Genomic DNA, 17,051 nt, shown 5'->3' with positions numbered 1-17,051 from the left:
TGAGTACCTGTTGGACAGTTAACCGCGTGGTTCACAGATTCCCTCTGTAGCCGAGAAGCTAAGGAAATCCCTGAGTTCGAATCTTGATTCAGAATTTTAATAGCTGTGTGACCCCGGGCATATCACTTAACCTCTCACCGTGCTCCTTTAGGAAAACAGTACCTTCCTCACAAGGTTATTGTGAAGATCAAATGAATTAAATATATCCCCTTATAAAGTGCTAACCAAATGCTGCTCCGCAGCTCAAAGCGAGCTCTCCCTAGAGACTACCACACGAGAAAAGGAAAAAAGAGGAGCTGCAAAGAGAAGAGAACGGGAAAGACGTAACATACTCGCAGGCGCAGTCTCCTTTCTCCACCTCCCTCCCAATACCCCGCCCTCGCCCTCTGGTGGACCCGCTGACGTAAGCCACCCTGTCGGGAGGGAGGGGGTGACGGCGTGACGTCACCCGGAGCCCGGACTGCTCCTGTCACTGCCAGCCCGCCGGGCCGGGGAGTCCGCGGGGCGGCCGCGCTCCATCTCCGGGGCAGCGGGCGCGGGGCCGGCCAGCGAGCATCCATTCCAGCCAGCCCCGGCCCGGCCCGGCCCTCTCCTCTCCTCCCCGGCCCGGCTCTCTCCTTGGCCAGGGCTGCTGGGGGACCCGGAGCGACGGCGCAACCGGCGACGGTTAGTAACGGCCGTTGGGGACCGTTGACGCGGGGGCGCGGGTCCCAGGAGCCTCAGCGCCTAGGGGGTCGTTCGGGGTCTCTTTCTCCTTCCTCTCCCCGCCGGCAGCCGGGGTCACCGGATCCCAGATCACGTCAGCCCCCTTGTTTTACCGTGGGGGAAACTGAGGCTCTGGGGCGAGGAAAGGACTTGCCCAAGGGCACACAGGCAATCCCCGAAAAGAGATTCGAATTCCGGGCTCTGGAGTGGTTAAGATCTAAATCTAAAAGAAAGGGCTCTAATCTCCTCCATCTCGCTCCCATTTGTCTTCCCTTCCCCCTCTCCCTTCCCTGGGTTGCCCCCACTGCCCGGCAGCCCCCCCCCCCAACCCACCCCTGCTGTTGCCGTGTACGTCCTGTCTCACTCGGCGTTCGTTTCCTTTGCCAGCTTTGTGCCCAGCTTGGACGCGTGCCCCCGGGCAGGTCCCTGAATGGAAAGGCCGAGCTCCCCGAGGTGGGCAGCTACCGAGCCGCGCCGGCGGCGTCTCCTTCCTTCGAGGCAAAGGAAGAAGTGAATGGCCCCTCGGCACGGGCACCTCTCTCGGCTCTTTGACACGAGTCGGTGTTTTTTGTTGTTTTAATTTGCCCGGAAAATCTCCCTGCTGAAAATGCAGGATCAGCGCCCCGAGGCCAAAAATTCCCGAGGACAGGAGAATGCCAGTGGGGACTCCCTCTGTGACCTCGTGGAGGCGGTGGGAAGAGCTTCAGTCAGCGAGCCCCTCAAAGGGAAAGAGGGGAATCAAGTCCCCGGGAGCAGGGACTGGGATGAGGGGGCTCCGCGGTTGGAGAGCCAAGCCAGAAATGCTGCTTTCGGGGCTGCCTGGGAACCTGACGTGTCTGACGGTTGCAGCTTGGGCCCCGTCGAACACAACAGCTCCTGGGGGGACTTCGAGGGCTTCAGCGAGACTTCGGACAAGTCGGACACTTTCAGCACCCTGGACGTTCTGGAGCGATGGGCAGCCCCCGGGACACGAGAAAGCGAGCCAGACTTAACTGGATGTGCCGCAAGCTCTTGTGGCCGTCTGCAGTTTGATAGTGTGAGGGAAACTGCTGCTGTTTCACCTAGTAAGGTATTGGTTTCCAACTTTGTTCAGTATTATGAAAGGCTGCGTGCTGCAAATCGGAACTACTTAAGCAGAAATTGGGTGACTCTTGCTTGGGATGCTGCGGAGGAGACTCTTCTCCGAGGGAGGTCAAAATCACCTTCTGCTCTGAGCTTTTGTGTTATATTTTTAAAGCTATTGCCGGCTAAATAGTTGTTGAACCTCTTAAATTCCCTCTTTTCATTGATAACCACTTTGAAAATCTCTGTAGAAAAAAGCACTGAGATTAGGAATTTTTAATATTCCTTCTGTTGGCCCATTTAGTGAAAAGACAATGATGAATTACTTTTTTAAAAAAGCCAAAATATTTTCACATGTGAACTACCCACTTTCTTTCTCTTTTTTTGCTATTTTTTTTTGTTTTTATTTAATATTTGTTTTCCCCAGTTATGTATAAAACAATTTTTGACATTTGTTTTTATAACTTAAAGCTTCAGATTCTCTTCCTTCTTCCCTCCCCATCTACCCTCTCATTGAGAAGGCACATGTGAATTTATGTAAAACATTTCCATAAAAGTCATTGTGAAAAAAAAATTGATTTCTGCGCCCAAAAAACCCTCAAGAAAAATAAAATTTAAAAGTATTCTTCAATCCATATTTAGACATAATCAGTTCTTTCTCTGTGCATGGATAGTTATTTTTCATCCTAACTCCTTCAGAGTCGTCTTAAATATTGTATTGCTGAGAATTAGCAGAGTCATTCCTAGCTGATCCTCTCACAAAGGTTGCTGTTACTTTGTACACAAAGTACATTTCACTTTGCATGAGCTCATGGAAGTCATTCCTTAACTGGTATTTCTTTATCTTTACCTTTGAAAACCTCTTGCCTTTTTGTTCCTAAATTAAGTTTTGCTCCTTAATCTTTCTCCTTTCTTTTCTTTACTCTATTTAATCTTGACTATACCTGATCTTTGCTTTCTATATTCCCTTCACTAACTTTAATCTCTCCTTTTTTTCTTTCTCCTCTCTCCCAATCATTACTTCACAAAGAAGGGAAAAGTGTAAGATAGTTTGTTTTTTTAAAGTGAGAAAGGAAACCTGTTCTTTCCATGGTATAATAGTTCTGTGAGATGAACTGGGTTCTCTTGAGTTTGTTGATTAAAAATACTATTAACTTGGATTTTGATACTTAAAATGTTTTAGTAATTTTAGGTATTCAAAACCAAAATTTTACAATTTAGGAGAATAATTAGTAGCAGAAATAATGTGTATATCTCAGCATGTTTTGGGTTTTGTTTTGTTTTGTTTTGTTTTTTCTCCTAAAAAGACTGGTTTGATTTTTGAATTTTTTTTTTCAGGCCAATCTCAGCTATGAGAATATTTTTAAGCTTGTCTTTCAAGAAGTACCAGTACAACAAATGACTGAGGATATTTGCACCTTACACCATTTTCTAGAAAAACATAATGAAGAAAATACTAGCAGCAAACCTGTAAAGAAGCATTTTTGGTAATTTAAAATTAGATATTTACTTATTATATATTTTTGGCAAGAAAAGTAGAAAAAATGAAATTTATAAAAAGTTTGAAAATTATTTTGAAGCTTTTTCTATTCCTTACCTAATAAATAGTCAGAGAGTCAGGTGATTCTTTCCATTTAAGTACAGCTGATGCCAGGAGTAGAGTAGAAAATATAAATCTAAAACTTATTTCAGTTCTAAAAAACTTATTAAGCAAAGATAATCTGTACGATCCCCACAGCTCCTGCTATTTAGTAGTCTCCAATGTACAATCCTATTATCTAGTAGGTTAATAGGGAATAAAAATCTGCCTTTTATTAGAAGATCTGGGGAACAATGCAAAGGCCAGAAGACTTTTAGCAATAGGGAAAAGGAGGCTACAAACTCTTAGTTAAACCACAAGATATCTAGATATGACCTCACTTATACAGAATAGGCAAATATTCGTTGTTGGTTTTATTCTTATTTGTATCTAAGTAATGAATCTAAATATATTTACTATATATATAGTATAAAAGAGCTATCTTTTCTGTAGCTAAAAGAGAGCTAAAAAATGCTTTTTAGCTTATTAGAATGACTTTTAAACCTTGTCTGCCTTTGAAGAGTTTTGGGTTTTTTTTTTTTTCTTTGTTTTTTTTTTTTTTTTTTGGCATCTAAACTTCAGGTATTGCATCTGATGCATAAAGTTCTATTAATGCTAAGTCACGTTGGTGAACTCTCAAAGTTTGTAGTTTATTCTTATGCATATTAGCATTTGGTAAGACAAACTTTATAGATTTCACTAGGATGGATTTGATTATATAATAGCAATAAAGTTGGATCAAGTGGTCTCAGGGCCAGTTCAGGTCAAAGAAGGTTAATTTAGCTTTTTCCCCTTTGTTTGGTCTGCTAGAACAGATTTCCCATAATCTTGTTGAAAAGCTAGATCAAAATCTTAAAGCTATTTACCAGATGTCTTAAGGCACTTTAAATCTGATACCTTTTAAGGTCAGATCCAGTCCTAACCAGAGTAACAGCAACTACTGCTAAATCCCAGGCCCATTTTGTCCTTGGGATGGGAAGGGGTAAGAATGGGGGAGGAGGGGTTTGAGATGAATGCAAATAGTTGGAATGACTTTGAAGTACCTTGGTAGTGGCATTATCAGGTATTTTGTAACCATTACCTTATTCATTGTACACAGATGGGCAGAACTCAAATAAGCATGTGTATTAAATTCTGAACTATTTCTAAAAAGGCATTTCCAGCGAATTTAGATTATTTGGGGAGATAATGGTGAAAGAATTTTCAGGATTAACATTGAGGGGAAAGTAGAGGCTGATTCTTTTGTCAGATAGTGATAAAGTAGAATATGGAAAGTTACAATAGTATGAAACATTAGGTACAAGCTCAAGTGATTTCTTTTTTTAAATGCTAGCTGACTCCTAGAAGTTTTAGCAGACCACCCATTGGTTGAGTAGAGCTTTGCAGATGGCCAGTTTAAAATTTGGAATAGTGGAAAGATGCTGAATTTGGAATCATAAGACTTGGGGTTCACATCCTGCTAAAACTGCTCCTTAACAATCTGTGACACCTTGGACAAACTCTGGGCCTCAATTGTGCTGTTTGTAAAATGCAGGGTTTGGACTTTGTGATTTCAAAGGTCTCTTCTAACAAAAAAAAAAAATGTTTCTATGTTGGGTATTGCTTCAGGGATTTAGTCTGAAGGCTTTCTGGATTACATTTGAGTGATTATATTTGTTTTCCAGTTCTGAGTCCCGAAAACTCTGGAGGATTCTCCAAGATGAAGATAGCACATCTACTTCAAAATGCCTCTGGAGTAAATCTCATTGCCAAGACAATTTCTTACTTGTTCTTGGAATAGATGCTGCTCAAAAAGTAAAGTATTTAATACACTTTTAATTAACATGAAGTCACTGACCCACCATCAGAGCTTTGCATTGTTTCTCTGAGTGAGGAGAGTGGGGTTATAGTCAGCATGCTTTGCTCTAGTTATCATTGCACTTGTGGCATACATTGGTCAAACTTTTGGTGAGAGATTAGAGGTGCAATCTGTTGCCAAAGGGCAAAGTTTCTTTCTCTAAAGTTAATTGGTCTATAAGGAATCAGATCTCCCATTTTTAGCCTCATTACTATCTATTAGCCACCTGGTCAGATCGGCTCAAACTTAGCAGTACTGTTTTAAATATACCTAGAGATTTTAGGTACAAGCATTGAATAAGGAAGAAACAAAACTACTTCTAAAACAATTTATTTTTACAAACTTTCTATATATAGTATTCTCAGTATTCCTGAGAAATTGTCTATTCAGTCAGGAAATTTGTTAAGGGCCTTACAATATGTACTAAGTACTGGGGATTTGTTCAATCATTGTCATGTCCAACTCACATGACTTCCATGGACTTTGTCCATAGGCTTTTCTTGGCAAAGATATTGGAGTGGTTTGCCATTTTATTGTCCAGTGTGTTCCCATTTTACAAATGAGAAATTGAGGCAAATAAGGATTAAATGACTTGCCTATTCACACCTACTAAGTGTCTAAGGCAGTCATTCTGATATTCTAGGGGGCATCTTGTCTGTATAGAATTTAATCAGACATTAATTTTGATAGTCTTGGAGCTCATTAATTAAGCCTTATAATGGACACTTTCTTAAAAAATCAGTCTCTTAGTAGTGCAGATAACCCAGCCCCTTGCCCACACCCCTACCTCCTTCCAAGTTTAATATATCTATTCTAATGAAAGGAACTATGATCTGGGAGTCAGGACACTGTTTCTAGTCAAGCTCTGGCTTTCTCCATTTGACCATGAATCATTGAATTTGTCTGTATCTTAGTTTTCTCATCTGTCACTAAGGATAACACTTGTCCTACCTACAATATAGGCAATAAGAGATGATTTATTGATAATTGATGACAGGTAACAGATAAATTATGTTTTATTAAATAGACTATAAAATGCCAGTATAGAAAAGTCTAACTTCAAAAATAATGTTGTATAACCTTGGTTGTTAACAATTTCTCTGAGCCTCAGTTTGTTCATCTATAAAAAGAAGATAATACAAGCAGCTGTTTTACAGGGTTGTTAATAAGGATCAAAGAACACTCTGTGCTGCTGTAATAAGATATGAGTTCCCAATACAAAAAGCACTGCACTATGCAAATAGCTCAATATATGCAAAGAAGATATATATAGCTCACTGTGCAAAGATGTACAAATTCTCAGAAACCTTGTCAGTGACCCTTTAAAAAAAAAAGATAAATAAAAATGGTAGCCAAGTTGTATACATGTAATAGTTAAGAAATAAATACTACAGTAAATGGTGGTCACAAATTCGGCCAAAATCTCACTCTAGGAAGAAAATTGAGAAGCAAGCTTGAAATTTGAATTATGTTCAAAATGTTCCCTAATATCAGTTGAATTGGAACAAATTTGTTTTTAAAATACTCACCATAACAAAACTAAATAAATGTATATTTTTTCCAGTATCTTAAAGCACTATGTAAATGGTAAGCTATTATAATTTACTACAGATTAAAATGGCATAAATTAAGGGCCACTTTAAAATACTACCATCCATTTTAACCTCCTTAAAATATAATTTTGCGTCCTCAGGCACATTTAGTACCTAACTGTAGTTCTCAGAATATTATAAAATGTGCAGATTTTCACATACAGAATTATTTCTCCCCCCCCAGGCTGGGGTTAAGTGACTTGCCCAGGGTCAAACAGCTAGGAAGTGTTAAGTGTCTGAGACCAGATTTGAACTCCGGTCCTCCTGAATTCAAGGCTGGTGCTCTATCCACTGTACCACCTAGCTACTCCCACATACAGAATTATTATCACCACTAGTTTATTTTTGCCTTAATATCTTTTTCATGGATTTTTCTACTCTGTAAAGAAGGCATATCACACAGTAAATGTGCATTCAATGATTGCTTGAATATTTATGATCTTCAACAAGAATTAACCTTTAGAACAGAAGGGAAATTGGTTCATTTCTCAATGCCCCAGAACTTAGCCCAGTGCCTGGCACGTAGAATTTACTTAATAAGTGCTTGTTGATTGAGTGATAAGAATTGTAGATAGAATAGTTAACTTGGAAATAATAAGTAATCAAGAAACACCTGGTTCAAATCTCACTGTTGAAATCTTATTGCGTGATCCTATGAAAGTCACTTTCTGAATCTGTTTCCTTTTCTCTAAAATGGGATTGTTAATAAATGAATTGTGATGTTCAAGTGAGATAATGACTATAAAGCACTTGTAAATCTTAAAGTGTTACATGAATATCTACTATTTCATTTTAATATTTAATAAATTTTAATTTAGCATTTAATAAATTCTAATTTAATTAATAAAGCAAGCAGACATACAATTCAAGTAACTGATTAGCTATTTGATGATTTTATTTTCTCAGGATCTTTCCGGAGGTGGTGATCACGTTCTGGAAGATTCTAATCTGAAAGAGAACGAAGAGTTAACAGAAGTAAATGGCTTTAGTCTTAATAATTGCAAGGCACTAATTCAAACCAAGGTAAGAGTCAATAGAAGTATTAAATCTCAGAGTTGAAAGGGACCTTAATGGTCATTTATTCCAACTTGAAGCAAAAATTCATAATATCTTCATCTCTGTATAAACTTTCAGGACCTTGAAATTCATCATCTGCAAACCATTCACTATTGGATAGTTTTTGGTTTTGTTTTTTTTTCCTCTGAGGCTAGGGTTAAGTGACTTGCCCAGGGTCACACAGCTAGGAAGTGTTAAGTGTCTGAGACCAGATTTGAACTCAGGTCCTCCTGAATTCAAGGCTGGTACTCTACCCACTGCACCACCTAGCTGCCCCTGTTGGATAGTTTTGACTTTTTTAGGAGAGTCTCCCAGAACAGTGATTTCCTCACCTTCTTTGACACAGATCACTCTTCCTTCCATGTGCTTTCATCCTGTGCAGTTCTTGCCCATGTTATCTCATGTTCTTCATTATCTCTTTATGTGGCATACTGTCCTTTTATTATTTTTAGATTTCCAAGGACAGAACCCATATAACTAGGATGGAATGGAATAATCAAGGCTTGACCCCACAGCCTCAAAACGGATAGAGGCTCTTTCCTACTTACTGTTTCCAGTGCCTTGATATTCACTGTAGACTGTACAGTCCCATCTTTTTTCCTAGAGCCTGCCTTCTTTCATGATGAACCTCTCCTACTACCATACTTCTAACTTGCTACCCCAGGTAGTACCCCAGGGGTACCTGTTGCAAGTGCACCTAAAAAGTGAGCCAGAACTCCTGAACCAGAAATGACTACCCTAAAAAAAAATCTCGCTTTTCCCATTGATTGAGGAACTGCTTCCTCCCAGGAATTGTCCAGCAGCTACATCCAGGTAGGGTGTACTGTTTTCTGTGCATCCTCTGTCATCACCAACACAGTTCTCTCTTCTTCCTTCCCAGGAAGAATTGCTTTATGAGGTTCTATCCCTCTCCTTGCCTTTATGTGCCCCTTCCCTGGCTCATTTTTTCCCTTGTACTTTCTTTCTCTCTCTCTCCGTCCCTCCTCCCTGTCTCCCCCTTTGTCTCTATCTGCCCTTTCCCAAGAATTGACCAGTATGAATGTAGGATTTCACTATGGGCTTTCTTCTCTCCTTTCCCCTTCACTTCACTGCACTCAACCAGAGCAGCCTGTCCATTGTACCTTTTCTATCACCCCTAATCTAGGCTGAATTTACTTTGAACACTTTTAATTGCTAATTATGATTCTGCTCTGGAGATATAAGTATGTCATTCAAGCTGCCCATCAATTCTTCCAGGTGATAAACTACTTTTTCTAGCCACTGGTGTTCTCAATAGTGTCTTTTACACAATTATCTCACATGGAAACTATTCTGGGAATTCACTCTCTTTACAGTCAGTACATCAATTGGTTATAGAATGGAAAAAGTGAAAAACCAAATTTGAAGAAAGGCTCAATGTGAGAAGATGCTATCAATAATCCCATTTGTGATTAACAGCTCTAACCCAGCTTGTTTAAACAAACCATTAACTTGGTAAATGGACAAAAGATTTTGTCACAGCTTTCATCAAGTTAAGCCAGTGCAAAACACTCACCACAGTGAGGAGGCAAAAAGAGTCCCATACTACCTTTGGCTCTTAATAAATAGAGACACATGGTGGTTAAGGGCATTAAGTTTTTTCCATGAGCTGATAATCTGTCTTCTGATAACTTCTTAGCCATTATTCTGGGGTGGGAGTGAGGAGCACAAGGAACAAACTTATTCTTTCTTCACCATGATAACTTGTGATGTGTATAAGAATCTAAACCTCTATTTTAAATCTCATTGATGCTCAATTAGCTTCTTAGGTTGCCAGCTTTTCTTGGAACCAGTATAGGGGACCTACTTGTCTCAAAGCTTTCTCTACTTACTAAACCTTCCCTGAATATTGAATTCCAACATTTTACCTTCCTAAGACACCAACGATTCTCCAAGAAGACACTTGTTTCACAGATCTTCCCCAGAGCCTCTTCTACCCCTACCACTATATACAGGTAGTTTTTCCTGGCACTCAAACTTCCCTCTTTGCTGTTTATACTCTATTATACTAGACTAACCATGCATTATTAAGAAGGAAGATAACATAAATATTCAAATAACATATCAAACTGAGGTAATTAAGTGTATTAAAGCTAAATACTCATTTCCCTAATCAGAATGCCTTCATAGAATTAAGAAACCTAGAAAGGAAGTTATCTGCTTTAGCCCTTTGCATTTAGAAAAATGAATGTCCAACTATTCAAGACAAGATTACTGCCTGCTTAAAGGTATGTATATAAGCCTAGGAAATACTCTGTTCCATTGTTCAATCAACTGGATATTAAAAATACTCCTATACAATTAAAAAAAGAAATGTTTAATTCCAGATTAAATGACACATTTTTTAAAAATTAACCTTTAATTAGGGTTCCTAAGGCCTATCTTCATGATGGATTCCTTAATGTCTACTTTCTAAATAAGAAGAAATTTGCATCCTACAGATAGTTTGTTTGTCCTAATTTCTGAACTTCTGTCTCAATTTTACTTTTAAGACAATCAAAGAAGTCTCTGATTTGGCAGAACTTGTATAATACAACTGGGTTAGTTAAACTACATAAACTAAAATCCTTAAATAAAAAAATAAAATCCTTCCACTTCTCTACTCTTCCCTCATCCTCGGGAAAAACAGGGGAAAAAGAGTACAGGTTTTCATTAACCTTGAAAAGATCTGAATTATTCAGCCTAATTTAGTCATCCCTAGAATCAAAGAAGACACCTTAGGGAATTATATATTTATCTATATTTATATGAGATTCATTTATTTAGTGTTTTGGTACTTGACAATATTTTTTTTAATCATTGTGAAGTTCTAAGAGATGGTCCATTTTAATTTTAAAAACAAAAGAAAATATAAAACAGACCCTTGGTAGAACCTTAGACAAATCCTCAGAGTTTATATTTATCATGCCAAAGTCTGGTCCATTACACATTCCTTTCCACAAAACCTAGTGAATTTTCTAAAACTGGCAAGATTTGAATAGATAATAGTAATAACTCATACTTTAAGGTTTACAAGCACTTTCCTTATAGCAATCCTGGAAGTAAATGTTGGAAGATGAGGAAAACCCAGAAACAAAGTGGCTTGCCCAAAATCACATGACTAATAAATTTTGGAGCTGATAGTTTAACTCATATATCCAGATTCCAAACCTCTTTTCAATAAGCCAAATTTCTTACCACTCAAAGGAACCTGAATATACAATCAGGTGCCCTAGAGTCAAACCTCACTTTGTAACTGGAACAAGCTAAGTTGCCTTCTCAAGGACTTCTTTTCTTGATCTACAAATTGAGGGTGATGCATTCTCTGATGGTACTTTCCAAATCTAATTCCTGTGATACTGATGCTTTATTTGCTCCATTTTGCCCTTTTGTCTGTTTCATGGAAGAGTGAACCCTGAGCATTTACACCCACTACACACCGTAAGTTTTTGCAATTCTATTCATGGTAACAGTCTGCATTGCTTGGCTACAAAAATGTAATAAAAGGAATTTGCTTTACCTTTAGCTTTAAATTGGCTGCACCTTATTGACCATGAATGAGCCTTTATTAATTACTGACAGGTGTAGGTGGTTATACGTTCCTTTTATGCTAGCTGGATTGCCAATGATCACCAAAGTCCCCCTGTGCCCTTTCTCCACCTGCTAAGCTCATAGCTCCAATCTTTTATACATTACTTTTTTTTCTCATGGTAGCATGGCCTTAAAGTCCACCTGAATTGCCTAATTGTTGCTTCATTATGCTCTGCCAGACTTAGCTCAACCTCCTCCTTCATATAACTATTACTTTTCACTAATGCTTATCCCTTCCCTAAACCCCTGATATCAGCGACAGTAAAACAGATTGTGCTTAGAAAATATACTACAAGGGAAGCCTATAAATCCCTTCTTTCTGGCACTAAGGGGTAGAAGTAGGAGTAGTGGAGGAGTAGGGAAGGAGGAAAGATTTTTGCCTCAACATAAAGACAAATGTTCCAACAGCTGTCTGACAGTAGAGTTGGCTAATTTGTGAAATAGTGAGTTCATCTTGGCATTGGACAGGAAATCTGTCTCTATGATCTGTACTGTCTCATCTCTTATACTATTTGAATCAAGTGCTATTCCAAACTTTCTCTTTTCTTCAACCCTTGCACCTACTCTCTTACTCCACCCACTATCCCCCCCCCACACACACACTATATTCTTTCTCTGAGAAAGTTTGAGCAAAAGACTTGACTCCTACTTTGAGAAAAATCAAGGCAATCTTCTGTGAACAATTCCTGGCTTCAATATTTAAAGTGATTCTTCTTACCAAAGACAATCCCTCTATTTATGCCCTTGATCCTATTTCTCCAGGAACTTGCACTTTTTGATGTTTCCCTTTTTCTCTTATCCTCAGTAGTCTTGATGTTGGGTTTTATGCTCTACCCCCAATAAACCTGTCTAGATCTTCCCCAACCTTTAAAAAAAAATCTTTCATTAAACCCTGCCATTATCTTCAATCATCCTTTTTCTCTTTTCTCTTTTACAGGTAAATTTCTTAAAAAAAAAAAAAAAAAAAAAAAACACTTGGTAACCTTCACTTGCTCACTTTCTAATCCCTCAACACCTTCTTGCACACCAGGCTTCTGACCCAGTCACTTGAGTAAATTTGCTCTCCAATATTATAAACAATAATCTATCTATTAACTTTTAGAAACAATAGCCTTTTCTAATTCCTTATCTTGTCCTCCCTTCAGTTTTTCTCACTGACATTTTCCCTTGGCTTTGCTTGGCTCGCTTTGCTCTAGTGACACTGCCTTCTTATGTCTCCTCTTTTGTTGGGTCATCATTTTATGCCCTAAGCAGAGGTGTTAACATTATATTCGAGGAACTCTTTCTTCTTGATGACTTTATATTCTCATGGTTTAATTTGTCATCTTAAACAGAATGATTCTCAAATCTAAATATCCCATCTTTATGTATCTTAAACTGTCAATTCCATGCTAGACAATTTGTAACTGGAAGTTTTGTCATCTCAGATTCACTAAGTCTAAACAGAACACTCACACCTTTCCTGCAAGCTTTCCTCTTTCTGTTAAGGACAGCATTTTTCCAGTCATTCAGGTTTACAGTCTCAGTCATCCTTTTCCACTCTTCCATGTCTAATCAATCACTTGCCTTGTTAATTCTTGCAAATTCTATATTTCTCAGAATTAAAAAAAATTTTTTTTTTTTTACAATCTTTTCCACCTACATGGTCAGTACCCTAGTTTCAGTCCTTATTGCCTAGGACTATTATAGTTACTATGTTTTCTACTTCCAGTTTCTCCTCTATGCAATCCATCTTCTATACAGCTGACAAAAGTAATTATTGGAAAGCACCTGCCTGTAGGATGCAATACAAACTCCTCTACCTAGCATTTAAAGTGTTCCAAAATCTTAACTCTGGTCTTACCTCATATCCCTTCTGGTCACACACTCTATTCTAGCCAAACTATTCTATGGCTGTTGCTTAAATTCAGCATTCTCTTTCCTCTATCTTGGCTTTGAGCTAAACTGTTGCCCATACCTGAAATGCATGGCATCTGATTCAGAAGCAGGTAAGTTACTTGGCATGGCAGAATGATGAATACCAACCACAGACTCCATACAAATCACTACATCCTGTTTTCTATATTTTCAAGACATCATATTATCAATACTTTCTGGCTTTCTAAGTGACATCTTTTATTGTAGCTGCCTCTTACCAACTTCCCTTTCCATCTCCTTTCTTCCTTCTCCTTGAGTCTTTGCTCTCCTTTTCTTATAGATCAAGTCGTCCTCCAGTTTAAATCATTCTTTTTTTCCTTCTTATTCAGCTAGAGTCCTTCAGCTTAGATTCTTACTAAATGTCTCCATTCCTCTCTAAGATTTTAATCTTTGGAGTAATATTCTTCTCTTCAACTTCTTTTTCTTTTCTTTCCCTTTACTTCTAAGCTAAATGAAATTAAACAAGGAATTAAAAATGGGGAAAAGGCAAGACTGGCAGTACCATTCACAAATTTCCTCAGCACAGTGGCTCACCTTGAAAAGACTCAGAGGAAAGTAGAGACCTTAGAACAGTTCTTTCCAGCTCAAATAACAGACTGGTAAATATATACAAATTTTCTGCTGTGTACTTCTGCCTTCCACAGCCTTAGCCTAGCAGTGAGTAGTGATATCAATCCCAGAGTCCAAGTGACAAGAATACAATATAGGGAAAAGGATTCAATCTTTTAATTTGTAGGTTTTTAAGAAAATACTTTTGGTTAATTATTTTGTCACTGATTGTAAAATGCTACTTTAAAAAAAAAAAAGTCATCCAATCCAACCTCTCCCCTTTTCTTCCTTTCTCTCCTCTCCACCCACCTACTTCCTGCCAATTTTCAAGAAGGAAATCTATATCTAAAGGAAAATAGTTTAACACTATCAGAAAAAAGCTGCCTCAGAATTCAGTAGATATGCCCTGCATGATGTTAACTTGACAGATGTTGATCAGTACTATAATTTTGAATCCTCATGCTAACTTCCTTTACTTTGCTTTGAAATTTACTACTCTTCCTTTCCTCCATTTTTAGCTCTCTGGATCCTCAGCTCCTCGACACAGCAGCCTGTTTATGTACAACTTGTTTTTGAAGAAGACTCCTTCCAGTGGAAATATGCAATACATAACAATTCCAAGAAAGAAAAAACTTTTTACTGCCCGGAATCTAAAAATGAAATTTTTTAATAGTGATGTTTGCTAAAGAAAAATACTTTTTATCTTTGAGGAAAATATTACATTTTGCTACTGATTTGGTATTGGAAACTGGAAATCATAGACATCTTTGAGGTGATAAACTAGAAATTCTTAGCTGTATTTTCCTATGGCTACCAGTTTGCATATGAATTAGTCAAGGATAAAAATCAGGACTTTTCTTTGAAGAGTTTGCTCTTCATTTTTAAATGTATTATTTTCTGGCTATCCCCAATTTGCCACTTAAACAAATTTTGCTTTAGTTTTCTAGTCAACAAATACCCAGGCAAAATCTTGAAAAGGAATGCACTGCCAATTTTTAAAAAGCTTAGGGATATCATAATTCTTTAACAAAGTTGCTAGATCCCTGCTCCTAGGAGGAGGGATCTAGCTATTGGAAATTCAGGCTTTGATAGCCTGCCTCTGGGCCTCATTCCATGGTAGCAGCATGAGATTAAAGATCACAGATACCCGAGGGACAAAACCAGCTCCTCCAATGGCTCCCCAATGTCCTGACTCATTTGACCTTTTGTTGATGACTAGTAAAACTGAACATTCTTAGGAAAGGTTCAAACTGTGACTAGAAGTCCCAAAATGTGAATATTTCAGTGTCAACCTATTTTGCATAGTTAATTTTCTTTATTTTCAGGTGACATACATTGGCCAAGCCAGGATAATGTCCCTGTGGAGATGTCTGCTTAAATGCTATGATGCTTGTTTGAAATGTTAAAATATTGTACATAATAGGTTTAAAATATGTTCTAACTAAAAGATTTGAGAAAACTTAAAGGTATCTCCCTGAAGTATCTTAATCATAACTTAAGCTGTTTTTCCCTAAAATATTTGTTTTAAGGGTCTTTCTGGAGACACCTCAATCTTCTGTTTGGACATAAAACTCAGTGCTGCGTGTTAGCACTAAACCTGGGATAACTCGACATTTTCAGTAACTGCTGACCTTGACAAAGCAGCACTCTGGACAACAGTTTTATTCCATTTTACACTTTGTTTTATGGAACATCCAAATGAAAACTTTCTCTGTGTCTCCATTGAAAAATCAACTCTATTAAAAATGGCAAGAACCAACAAATCCACACTGACTTTTGTAACATTTTATCAAATAAAGTTCCCTGAATAAACTTTCTCAATTGTCCTTTTGTTCTCTTTGATGAGAGGTGAAGTGTGCAGTAAGGGAAAAAAAAAACACTATTCTTATTTGAATTCTGTTTTTAAGACAGCTGGGTCACAGATAGGGGCAAGGGAGTATTAAGAATTGAGGGGATTGGTCTGGGAAATATTGCAATGGACTTGAAGTCAGAAAGCATCTTACATCTTTTGCCTATTAAAGAGTCATACTTTAATAAAAGATAAAAGGAGACAATAGAGATCATATTTATAGTTCATTAGCTCTGACATTTGGGAAGTTACTTATGGAATCAGGACCTCTTTATATAAGGGGAATCATAGAGTTGAAAAATCTTAGTGATCATCTAATCCAACCTCATTTTACAAGTGAGGAAACTTGAGGCCCGGGGATTACATGTTATACAGGTAGCATATTTCAATTATATTCATGACTGTTTTGCAAATCCCTATCATGAGTATTGTGATAAAAGTGTCCCATGAAATGTTTCTTGTGGACTTTGCATGCATGATGAAATCAATACTTGCTCGTCAATTTGAAGAAACTGAAAACCCTCCTAGTTAAGACTCAACTTCCTTTTGCCATCAGATTTCATTTATAGTAAGAATTCAGTTCTAATTCTTCCAACAATATGTCAACTCTTTGGTCATTGGACCAATCTCATATTTACTATCATATTTAGAATGCCAACATATGACATTTTTATTTGCCTGGTTCTTTAGGAATTTTATTTGAATCTTGGAAAATACCTTATGAGCTAAATATTACAAATATTAATAGCCCCATTTACATATAGGCTCAAAGGGATAAAGTAATCACAGTCATAAGATAAATGCTAGTCCTTTTTGTAGTGGCAAGAAACTGGAAATTGAGAGGATGCCCATCAGTTAGAGAATGGCTGAATAAGTTGTGGTATATAAATGTTATGGAATATTATTGTTCTATAAGAAATGACCAGCAGGATGATTTCAGAGACCTGGAGAGACTTACATGAACTGATGTTGAGTGAAATGAGCAGAAACCAGGAGATCTTCATGTACAGCAACAAGAAGATTTATATGACAATTCTGATAGATGTGGCTCTCTTCAAAAATGAGATGATTCAAACTAGTTCCAGTGATCTTGTGATGAAGAGAGCCATCTACACCCAGAGAGAGGACTGGGAATAACAGCATTTCACTTTTTTAATTGTTTGCATTTTAGTTTCTTTTGTTTGTAGTTTGATTTTTCTTGTGCAGCAAGAAAACTGTATAAATATGTATGCATATATTAGATTTAGCATATATTTCTATACCATATTTAACATATATTGGGTTATTTGCTCTCTAGGGGAGAAGGTAGGGAGAAGA

The 17,051-nt window shown here is 37.8% G+C and overlaps 1 protein-coding gene across 2 annotated transcripts; it reads left to right on the top strand.

Moving 5' to 3' along the window:
• Window positions 1–420: 420 nt before the first annotated feature.
• CLBA1 (clathrin binding box of aftiphilin containing 1) lies at window positions 421–15,701 on the top strand. Of its 2 annotated transcripts, XM_074291022.1 has the most exons (7): window positions 421–666; window positions 1,093–1,774; window positions 3,106–3,254; window positions 5,011–5,140; window positions 7,682–7,798; window positions 11,236–11,269; window positions 14,404–15,701. In XM_074291022.1, the coding sequence occupies exons 2-6, from the start codon at window positions 1,313–1,315 to the stop codon at window positions 11,245–11,247; spliced, it is 870 nt and encodes a 289-aa protein (XP_074147123.1). In that variant the 5' UTR covers window positions 421–666; window positions 1,093–1,312; the 3' UTR covers window positions 11,248–11,269; window positions 14,404–15,701. The 2 variants fall into 2 exon arrangements, with proteins under 2 accessions (XP_074147123.1, XP_074147122.1); XM_074291021.1 differs by lacking the exon at window positions 11,236–11,269.
• The last annotated feature ends 1,350 nt before the right edge of the window (window positions 15,702–17,051 follow it).

This window comes from Sminthopsis crassicaudata, chromosome 2, assembly GCF_048593235.1.
Source record: "Sminthopsis crassicaudata isolate SCR6 chromosome 2, ASM4859323v1, whole genome shotgun sequence".
NCBI lineage: Eukaryota > Metazoa > Chordata > Mammalia > Dasyuromorphia > Dasyuridae > Sminthopsis > Sminthopsis crassicaudata.
This window is presented reverse-complemented; position numbering and strand designations above follow the sequence as displayed.

Excerpts from the sequence above, each read along its gene's own strand:
- CLBA1 (XM_074291021.1), top strand. The coding sequence starts at position 1,313 with ATGCAGGATCAGCGCCCCGAGGCCAAAAATTCCCGAGGACAGGAGAAT. Across the intron at positions 1,775-3,105 it reads CTGCTGTTTCACCTAGTAAG|GCCAATCTCAGCTATGAGAA; the intron begins GTATTGGTTTCC and ends TTTTTTTTTCAG. Across the intron at positions 3,255-5,010 it reads CCTGTAAAGAAGCATTTTTG|TTCTGAGTCCCGAAAACTCT; the intron begins GTAATTTAAAAT and ends TTTGTTTTCCAG.